This window comes from Ursus maritimus, unplaced genomic scaffold (genome assembly GCF_017311325.1).
Source record: "Ursus maritimus isolate PB19 unplaced genomic scaffold, ASM1731132v1 scaffold_25, whole genome shotgun sequence".
Lineage (NCBI taxonomy): Eukaryota > Metazoa > Chordata > Mammalia > Carnivora > Ursidae > Ursus > Ursus maritimus.
Window position 1 is genome coordinate 9,583,303 of NW_024425008.1, and position 10,555 is coordinate 9,593,857.

The 10,555-nt window shown below is 54.8% G+C and overlaps 1 protein-coding gene across 1 annotated transcript; it reads right to left on the reverse strand.

The window, feature by feature from the left end:
- Positions 1-986: 986 nt before the first annotated feature.
- On the reverse strand, positions 987-9,966 carry CCDC197 (coiled-coil domain containing 197). Its single transcript, XM_008698256.2, has 6 exons — positions 9,860-9,966; positions 8,509-8,591; positions 6,996-7,174; positions 5,416-5,526; positions 4,112-4,228; positions 987-1,233 (listed from the first exon to the last, which is right to left on the reverse strand). The coding sequence occupies exons 1-6, from the start codon at positions 9,964-9,966 to the stop codon at positions 1,036-1,038; spliced, it is 795 nt and encodes a 264-aa protein (XP_008696478.2). The 3' UTR covers positions 987-1,035.
- Positions 9,967-10,555: the final 589 nt, after the last annotated feature.

A 10,555-nucleotide genomic window follows, 5' to 3' on the forward strand; every position in this document is an offset into this window, starting at 1 on the left:
TCCCTCCTTGGTTCGCCTTTGTTTAAGCTGCTCGTAGACATCTGACCACACTCAGCCTGATTATATGTAGCTTCCTTCATTGATTCGGCAGCCAAATCCTACCCATGCTCCCGCCCTCCCTCCCGCCCTCGGAGCCTCCCTGCCCCTCGCCCAACGGCACCTGGGAAACAGCGACCCTCCGTGTTTGTGCACTGCACGGCTGCGTCTTTTCTGAAACTCTTCTTCGATGAGAGTTAATTCGCTGACCACTGCTCGCAGCTCGTCAGTTGCTCTTAGCTGGCAACTTTTACCCAAACCAGTAAACCGATGCAGACCTCCAAAGCTTTCCAGGGCTGCAGTGGTAGCTAGGAGGCTTTTACACCATGACACCATAAAACCAAACCAGTGCTTCCAGAGAGACCAAGCTCTCCCCACCCTGGCCTAAGAACGGCAGACTGGGGCGGGGGACTCCCTTAGACACCCTCTCACCCAATCTTGCAGGTGGAAAACTGGCCTGGAGAGGGGCTTTGCCTGGCCAAGGTCTCTCTGAGAGCAGCATTCTTTCCAGGCAGCTCCGGGACCCTCGGGAAGGCAGTAGGCACTGACCCGGTATTCGGCTTCTGAGAAGCAGAGACAAGATGCCCCTGATAGACAGATTCAGTACCCCCAGTCTGCCGTGCTCCCCAGTCTGCCACGGGCAAAGCCAGCTCCCATGCATCCTATGGCCCTGGGTGGCTCTATACAAGAGTTCCTGTGATTCGGATGTTCCTAAAAGCTAGGCACCTATCCAGAGCTCTTCTTAGACAAACCCACCGATGGCTGTGAGCTTGCGGCCTCCAATCTGGGACCTTCCACCTGACGGCTGCCTTCAACCCGGGAACCTCCCCCCCCCCTTCACCAGTCCCAGCCTCCACGCCTGCTAATCCCCTGGAACAGGGAACAGCGCCCCCACCCCCAGGCTGGCTCCCGCCCACTTGGAGGCGCTGTGGTGAGAAAAGGAGGCTGGACAGGTAGGAAGAGGGTCATGATGCAGGCAGGGCGAGCACGGGCGCTGGCTCAGTTCGAGCTGGAGCACTCTGAAGTCTGGGTGCCTGGAAGGGGAGCTCTGGGGACCGATTCTTGATCTCTTGGGCATTTCCTGAAGGATCTGGGGTATCTTCTGGGGTTCTTGAGACTGTCCCCTGACCAGCATACTCTGGGTTCCATGAGCAGTGAGATAAATCTCACTGTCTCCATTTTGTCCAACATAAATTCCTGGGAGGAAAAAGAAATCTCTCTCACCTGCCGGTGCTTTGACACCCCTCCCAAGGACCAACACACCATCAGAGGTTCCCTATACTTCCGTTAACTCTCACAAGCGCCCCGCAAAGAATGTGGTATCAATGACACTTGGCCAATGAGCAAGTTGAGGCTCAGAGAGGTTAAGTGACTTGTCTGGAGCTGCACAGCCCAGGGGTGGTAAATCTGGACGACGGAGTCCAAGTCCTGGTGTGACTTCCTAAATGTGGTTGCTTGCCTCTTTTCACTGCTTCCTCCAGTAAGCCCACCCTGCCTTCCCCCAGCCTCCTCTCTGAGGCATTCATTTCTTAAGGTCCTTCCACCTCCAGCTTTTTACCTAGGACAATGCAGAGCACATGTGGGCGACTCAATAAGCCTTGGTTGAGTGATTGTTGCAGGAGACCCATGGTACCCCTTGACATCACCGTGTAATTTTTTCCTTTTTCTCGGGAGGAAGATGAAATTAATGCGCTGTGACTATTTAGACAAATGTGCCCTTATTGAAAGCTACATCATTCATATCACAATGTGAATATGAATAACATGAGTTGTGCCCCAGGGGACGCCAACAACGTGAATGGTGTCCCTGGAGCCGTGCCGCGGAGCAGCCCTGATGCTGTCTGAGAGCTCGTGAGAAGTCCTTCTCAGCAGAGAGGCAGGCTTGCTGACTGTGGGCTGTTGCCACGGCAACCCTGGGGCAGGGACTCGCCCCTTTGGTGTTCCAGAGGAACGAGCGTCCCGTGTTTGAACGTGGCCACTGAGCCTGCCTCAAGTAAGGAGAGCAAGTTGTGACCTAGAACGAAGCCAGTAGTGAGGATGGCCGACAGCAGAGCATGGAAGGGATGAGTCCTGGCCGATCCAGTGAGCTCAGGTCACACTATGCCTGAAACCCACCCAGCCACGGAGCTTTGGTTCATGGCAAAAACATGCCCTGTTAGAAGACTCAAACCACTTCAGAAAAGAGCAAAGTTGGAGGACTCCAATCTCTTCATTTCAAAATTTACTACAGAGCTCCAGGAAGTGGTATTGGCAGAGGACAGACATCTAGACCCCAACGCAATAGAATTGAGGGTCCAGAAATTTACCTTCACATTTGTTGGCAATTGATTTTTGACAAGGGAGAGGAGACAATTCAAAGGAGAAAGGATAAGTGTTTTTCAACAGATGGTATGGGGACAACGGAATATCTTTATGCAAAAGAATGAAATCGGACCCCTATCCCATACCATACATACAAGTTAACTAAAAATGGATCATTAATCTAAATATTAAAGCAAAAACTATAAATTTCTTATTAGAAAGCTTAGGTGTATATCTTCATCACTGGGGATTATAGTTTTTGCAATGTGATGTGATGTGATGCCTAGAGACAAGTAGCCAAAGAAAAAATAGCTCAATTTCATCAAAATTAAAAGCTCTGGTTCTTCAAAGGACATCATCAAGTGAAAAGATAACCCACAGAAGGGGAGAAAATATTTGCAAACACATACATCTGATAAGGGACTTCTATCTAGAATATATCTTAGAACTCAACAATTAAAAAAAAAACCCAAATAATCCAATTAAAAAATGGGCAAAGGATCTGAATAGATCTTTCTTCAAAGAAGAGATACAAATAGCCAATAAGCACATGAAAGATACTCAACGTCCTTTGTCACCAATGACTCGCAAAGCGAAACCACAGTGAGATATGACTTCACACCCCCTGGGATGGCTGAATTATGAAAGACAGACAATACCAAGTGTGGACAGGATGTGGAGAAATTGGAACCCTCCCACATTGATCGTGGGATCATGAAATCGTGCAGCCACTCTGGAAAACAGTTTGGCAGTTCCTCAAAATGTTAAATATACACTCACTCTGTGATTCAGCAGTTCCACTCCGAGGTGTCAGCCGAGCTCACTGAACACCTATGTCCACGCTGAAACACGTACGTGAATGTTCACAGCGGCGTTATTCACAAGAGCCAAAAAACCCAGAAACCACCCAAATGTCCTTCAACTGATCCACTGGTCGACACAGCGGAATAGTATCCAGCCCTAATAAGGAATGAAGTATTGATTCATGCTATGACGCAGCTGACCTTGAAAACATTATGCTAAGTGAGAGAAACCAGGTGCAAAATGTGTCATTTTGGGGTGAAGAAATGTTCTGGATAGTAGTGATGGTTGCCCGGTTCTGACTGAACTGAAAACAACAAGGGGATGCTTGAAGAGGGAAAATGTTGTGGTGTGTGAATTATATCCCAGTAAAGGTATTACTGCAGAGAAGAAGAGACGTGCTCTGTGGGCAGTAGCCGGTGTGATGACACGCTCTCCGTACGGGCATCGGCGTATGGCAGGTGGGGGGCTGGTCCTGCGGGGCAGTGAGAAGGGGAGGCTCAGGGGACTTGACCGAGAGTCCGAGGTTGCAACTGAGGCGGCTCCCTTAGTCACTGCGATGTGTCCTCCCGGAGCGCACATGTGAGTGTCAATGCCTGACCACACCCGTGTGCATGTCCGCGTGTTTGCAGGTGCTTCCGTGTATGTTTCACGTGTGTCGTGAAACATGAATGTCCGCATGAGTGTGTACACAGTGTGTGTGTGTGTGTGTGTGTGTGTGTGATGTGCCAACGTGGGCCACAAAGACCAGGCAGGGCAGGAGTTTCTTTACACCTGCCTCTGATCCTGCACCAAATGGGGGCTCATTACAAGTTTGTCGAGTGACTCATAGAGACCCCATGACCTACTGCCCCAGGAGCCTGTGTAGCCATGGAGGGACGGGCTCACGGGGGCTAAACGTGAGTGCGCCACAAGCTGAGGCTCAGGAGAGGCTGCGGCTGGAGACCAGCCTGGGGCGGCAGCGAGGCCTCACCTGAATCAGGTCGAGCTTCGAGAAGAGGTCCATGCTCTTGGGCGCGCCGTGGGTGGAGGGGGAGCACTGCCGGACCATGTTGTTGATGGCTACATGCACGTAGTGGAGCAGCTGAGTCTGCAAGAGGAGGAGGCGGCGGATCTGGTCCTCTGCCAGCCTCCCCCTGCCCCCCGTCCCCAGCTCACTCGGACCAGACAAGCCACCTTCTCGTCCTGTTCCGTGCTCCACGCCCAGAGGGCCTTGGTCCAGTCGCTGCCACCCCAGGGCCTGAGCAACCTCCCCTGCTATGAGGGACACTGAATTAACTTCCCAGAGGGTCCTCCTGGCTGGAGACACCCGTGGTCCACACCTGGGGCAGGGCCCGGGAAGGGTCATGGAGGAACCTGGAGCTCGTCACTCTGGGCAGCACCAGAGTCCTAGACTTCTGGTCCTCAGGGTTGTGGCCAGCAGTGGCAGCCTTGCTTCGCATCTTGAAGAGAAAGATCCAGAAGGGGCTCTATAAACACTGGCCGATCCACTGCCTCTCGCAGCCCCTTGGCTGGAGGTCAGCAACATGTTGACCCCACCCCCCATGTCTTCCTGATTAGGATGGCGTGGGGACTGAGAAGACCCTGCATTTGCTGACCACACTCTGTCCAGGTGGAATGTGCCCCGGGCCTTGGTCCTGGTGTCTTCCCAGCAGCCCCTGCGGCTGGGGGGAGGGCACAGGCTCTGGTTTTAGTGAGGACCCAGGGGCCAGAGGGTAACCAGTCCCCATTCCAAAGGCCAGGAAGGAGCAGCTCGAGAGCTTAAGCCCAGAATCCTGCCCCCTGGTCATGGACTTTGGCCATGACTTACTCTTTCTGAACATTACTTTTCTCATCCGTGAAATAGATACAGGTAAGAATCCACCAACACTTAGGAGTGCCTGTCCCGGGTTAGGGGGCTAAGCACTGCCTGTGATGATCACGGAGACGTACGAATTACTGAGGACAGCACATAATAACCACTCACCTAAATGCCACTGTTCTATTATCAACCACAAGCATTACAGAAGAACTGGGTAAGCAGCCAGCATATGCCAAGCCCTGGGACTGGGCTGGAGATCCCAGCTCTGGTTCTTGGCAGAGCCTGGCCCTTAACCCTCTGTGGCCTCCATTTTCCCATCTGTAAAGTAACCTCTGCCCCACCTTAGGGAAGCTCTTCGAAGACAGGCAGTCACCAGGGCGAGGTAAGTGGGGCGTGTGTATGAGGGGGGGGGTGCTTATTGAGAAGACGGCAGCCCCCAGCCCTGCCCCCACCCCCATCCCATAGATCAGACTCACATTATAGCTGTCCATGTCCTTCTGGGAGGTGACACGGTGTCCCAGCTGCCCCCACTGCTTCTGCTCGTGATGACATCGCTTCTGCAGCTGACACAGCCGAATCTTGAGGCTCTGCGATGGGAGAGGCTGCGTCACCTGGGTGCAGCAAGCTGTGGGGACATCTGACCTGGGCTTGGGCCCAAGGAGCTCACTGCCCCGGGGGATCTGAGCCATGATAGGGGTGGGCAGAGGTGAAAGCTCTGGGTCTCCCAACTGTTCAGGGCACCAGGAAAGGCCTGAAAGGGCATGTCTGGGCTGACTGGGGTTTGAATGTTAACTCATGGCCCCCAGACCCCCTTTTCCTCCCGTAACCAGGGCCAAGAGTCTGTGACCTTGTGGCCCTGGGGGCTGCTAGGAGGGCACCGCGGAGCAAGGCCACGGACGGCCTCCTGTGGCCCAGCCTGTTCCGCACAGGGCTGTGCCAGCCGCACCTCCCCGCACACCCCCCCCCCCGTGAGGCCCCATGGGGCGTGAGTTTGGACACGGGACATACACAGGTGTCCTCACTTCTCTGTGTCTTAGTCTCCTCCCCTGGAAAGTGGGAAGAAGAGCTAAATTTAAGGTGGTGTGGGAAAACTCAGCATACGCTTAAAATGAAGATAGATTAATTAAGATAAATAATACTTTAATCCAATGTTTTTAAAAAATCAAAGTTAATACAAAGAATCCATGATGGACAAAATACTTAAAATTTTAAATAAGGATGGGATCCAACCAACACCTGAATGCTCACCTCACTCACCTCCCTTTGTCTCAGCCCCAGGAATTAAAGCACTTACCTCCAGGGGCTGGGGTGAGATTTAAATGAGACAAAGCCGTAAACTGTGCCTCGCCCTGTCCTGCCCAATCATAAGGGGTCTGGCTCTCCAGAGGGAAAAAGGTGCAACGTGGTGTAGATTTTCAGTGCGGCCACTAGAGGGCAGAGGCTCGCTGCAAACATCACGCAATGGTCCTTTCCAAGAATCAACCCACCCTCAGCCTTCCTCTCCAAGTCCTCTTCTCTGTGGCCCCAGGCCCCAGCTGCAGCATGCAAATTCATCCTGCCATGCCTTCGCCTGGGCACCTTCTGCCGGCTGGGATGCCCGGCCCTCCTGGCAAAAGTTCTATCATACGATTAACCAAAAAGGAAAGAGAGGTGACCACTTGGGACACTTACTTTGGCACCCCTCCATGTCTCATGACAACCTACGAGCTAGGTTGCATCGCCATTCGACAGATAGAGAAACTGAGGCTCAGAGAGGGGCCACCCTGGCCCAGGATCATGCAGCCAGTCAGAGACTGAACTGGAATTTGAACCCAGTCTGTTTGAACCTAAGAACACCTTTTGAGCATAAGCTAGGCTTCAGGAGAAACCCCGAGTCAGCTAGCAGAAACAGAGAAAGGGATCCAGAACAGGGCTCTGGAGTGACAGCCCCACCCAGACCCTCTCAGCAGCCCACCGCTGCTCTGAGCCTTTCCCGGAGGTGCAGAGGGAAGGGGGACCCCCTGCCCCCAGTCCTATGGACTAAAGGGCAACGGACCAGGCTGCAGATAGCTGTTACCGGGATAAGAGCCCTGTGGCTCTCCTCTAGAGACTCCAGCCTCTGGTGGACGACCCGGTTCATCTCGGAGAGGGCCTCCAGATGCTTCTGGATGTCCTGGCTGATTGTGAAGAGCTGCCCGTAGTGTTCCACCATGGTCTCCACCAGGACCGCCTCTGGCTCTTCCCCTTCGTTGCAGCCTAGGGAGACAGTGCTGTGGTGGGATGGGTGGGCACAGAGCTCACCTGCCCCCCGCCGGGGTGACGCCAACGATGGGGGTGGGACTTCTGCCACGGCCCTGCAATTCCAGCTGCAGCCCCACAGTTGAGAGGTGCCAGACGACCCGTGCGGGGCTTAGCCCAGGACAGCAGGATGGGTCCAGCAGCTGTCCGGCCCCCTCCCCCATAACCTGCCTCTTCAAGAGAAGCATTCACATTTGAAAGTCCCTGAGCAGCCAAGAACCCAGATTCTGGAGCCAGGAGGCCCAGTGAGACAGGAGACAGTCCCCAAGGACCTGGAGCCTTCACCTCTCCCCGGCTTGGTGCTCAACACTTTTTGGGCAGCCTCCCAGTCACAGTCTCCCAGCAACCCCCGCCAAGTCCTGCAGCTCCAGCACATAGAACTCCCCATCCCCAAATTCACCACGCAGGGCTGTGGCTCCAGCCTACATTCATGCTGTTCCTTCTGCCCGCAATGCCGTTCCCCTTTGTTGACCTCATTTGAGCCCCATGAGAGGCCACCTCTTCCGTGAAGACTTCCCTGACATCCAGGACAGTTTGGGGGGCTCTCACCTCTCCACAGCATTTAGTGCAGTGGCTCTGAAGTCAGACCAGAGTCTGAGACCCAGCCCCACCCCTTCCTGGCTGGGCATTTTGGGCAAGTTCCTTAACCTCTCTGAGGCTTGGTAACACAGTTCTCAGAAGCTTATAGAGAGAGGAAAAAACGCTTTTCTAAAGAGGTCAGCGCAAAGTTAGTTCATAGTAGTTAATAAATGGCAATAGTTACTCTTATTATTGATGATGTTGAGATAATGATGATAAAAATACATGTTTGATCCCCTTCCCTTCCCAAGTATCTGGCACTGACGACAGTGGGCTCTGGTACTAATCAGGATGAAACAAAACACAAAGCCATTTCTGGTGTCTGTGTAATTTCAGTTGATAATAGCAAAACACAAAACAAAACCAAAGGCACCCAAAATAACAGCGATCATAGCTAACCCGTCCCGGGTGTTCGCTGAATGCCGGGCGCCGCGCTGCAGGCTCATGAAGGATGAGTGCATCTGATCCGCGTAACCGGTGTTGTTCCCCTCGTGCAGATCAAGAAACCAGGACCTGAGACCTTGCTGTGGGCCACACTAGCGGCGCTGGTGGCGCCGGGGTCCACCGGGCAGGCTCGCTTGGCACCTGCGTCCTTCCAAGCCCCTGCGGCATCGGCCTTTGTGGGTCCTCATTCTGCAGATGAGGTCAAAGCTCACCCCGCGCCCTAGTCCCAAGGCCGGGAGGCGGCCACGGAGACGAAGCTCCATACATACCCTTGGGGATTATCTCAAGGACCTTAATCAGATAGTCTTCAAAAAGCTTGTGCTTCTCAACCTCTCTCTTCAGCTTCCTCTGCCTGTGGAGACATTTCAGCGACGGTGAGACGTGGTGTGGAGGCTCCCAGGTCATGACCTCTTGCAACCACTCTCCGTGGGGATCTCTGGCTCAGACCTGCACTGGGTGGGCCCCCCACCCCCAACCCATCAGTGGGCCACTGACTTAAGCCTCTCCACCCCATTTCCTGATGAGTAAACTGAGGCACAGTTCAAAGAGCTGCTATGAGCAGGTGTGAGGAAGGAGCACCAGGGAGAGGGGCGTCCAGTCCTTCTGGTGGGGGGTAGGGGGTCTACGGAGCCTCCTTTAGAGGCCAGCCTGAGCCCCCCCACCAGCTGGTGACCTGGCCAGGTGTTTCCACTCTGTGCTTCGCTAGCCCATCTATAACGACAGGCTGGCCGGGACCATGCGTGGGGCACCCAGCACATAGGGAGCACTCAGTCTGAGATTGGGGACCCCAGCACCCCCAGAGGGGAGATAACCACGAGCTGCTGCCCAGCCATGCTTGACTCTTAGGCGAGCCCCTGAGCAAGCTTAGTCTCCAGTAGGTCGCCTGCTCTGTGCCCAGTCAAGGTCAGCGGTTGGTCACGGGCAGAGGCAGAGTGGGACCCGCCCGGGTCAGCTGGCTGAGCCTCCAGGGACTGTGGTGGGCTCTCTGAGCAACGGCTCAGTGACCCAGGGCAGGCCTCTCTGCCTCTCAGCCCCCACTTTCTCATCCATACGGTCCTGGAAAATGCAGGGGAAAGCCATCTTTCCCCACAAATATCATGTGGACCCTGCGCACCATGGGGCTAATCCTTAGCGGGGTCGGGAAACCCTAATAGAATCGGATGGAAGGGTTGGACATTTCTCCACAAAATTGCTCACAGACACATCCTTTTGCATCTGATTCAGGCTTTTATGGGCCTCCTGAAACTGACGGGCTGCCCGAAGGGTAAGGACCCAGGGTCTCCCCTCAAGGCAGGTGGAGGAGGGACAGCCTCGAGGGTTGACTTGAGAGGGGCTGAGCTGACAGGTGCAGGGGATGGCCACCCACAGCCCTGCCTCTGGGACAGGAGACTAAGCCCACGGAGGGCCTGGGATGGCCCAAGGTCTGAGCTCGAGGGGCAGGAGCCAAGCCCCCACCCCTCCCCACGGCTGCCCCTCCCGTTTACTTCCAGGGATTGCTCCCCGCCTTGTTCCTTCCCTGCCTGGCCCCCAGGGATGTTTGCTCAGTCCCAGCCACCTAGCCCAGTGTGGGTGCTACTGGGCCTGGGGCAGGGGCACAGTGGGGCCTGGGACCTCTCGTACTTTGCCTGGAGCCGGCAGAGTTCCTGTGACAGCACCTGCAAGTGCCTATCCTTGTCGCTGGTAACACTCGGGCCAGCCCCCTGGCTGGTGTCCATGGCCACCAGCATCGCCCCTCACCACCCTGGCCGTGCTGGTGGACGAGGGCCACGTGGTCCAGGCGTGAAGACTGATTAGCGCTTTCTCTTCCGACCTTCCCAACAGCCCCTGGAAGCCAGGTGACACTCCCAGTTTGTGGAAAAGGAAACAGGCTCAGAGGGGGGCTGTGACCAGCTCAGGGACACACAGGAGGACTAGAGCTGGACTTGAGGCTCATTGGAGCCAGCATCTGGGGTCTTCCAACAGGTGCTGGTTTCCCACAGCATTCAGGAGAGAGCCCCAGGGTCAGGGCTGGGGGCTGGCTCAGAAAGCAGTGTGCATGGGGCGGGGACACCTTGGTGGCCTATCCTACCCAGCCGCCCTCCACCCCTTTATGCATTCAGTGACATCACATACTCTGAGCGTATACTGAGCTCATCAAAGGAACATGGAGGCTGAGACAGTCACTTTGAATGAGCTCATGGTCAGGCCGGGAGGGTGGCCTAGTTAACAGGTAGTTTCCACATGGCCTTGCGAAGAGCTCCTGGACCATTTGTCTAAGTCTGGTTCCTGGTTATGGCCCAAAGGAGAAAAACGTCTCCCTAAGCCTGCCATTCACTG

Coding starts and splice junctions, on each gene's coding strand:
- CCDC197 (XM_008698256.2), bottom strand. CDS start 9,966: ATGCTGGTGGCCATGGACACCAGCCAGGGGGCTGGCCCGAGTGTTACC. Junction 8,592..9,859: donor CTCTGCCGGCTCCAGGCAAA/GTACGAGAGGTC, acceptor ATGTCTCCACAG/GCAGAGGAAGCTGAAGAGAG. Junction 7,175..8,508: donor CCTTGAGATAATCCCCAAGG/GTATGTATGGAG, acceptor CTGTCTCCCTAG/GCTGCAACGAAGGGGAAGAG.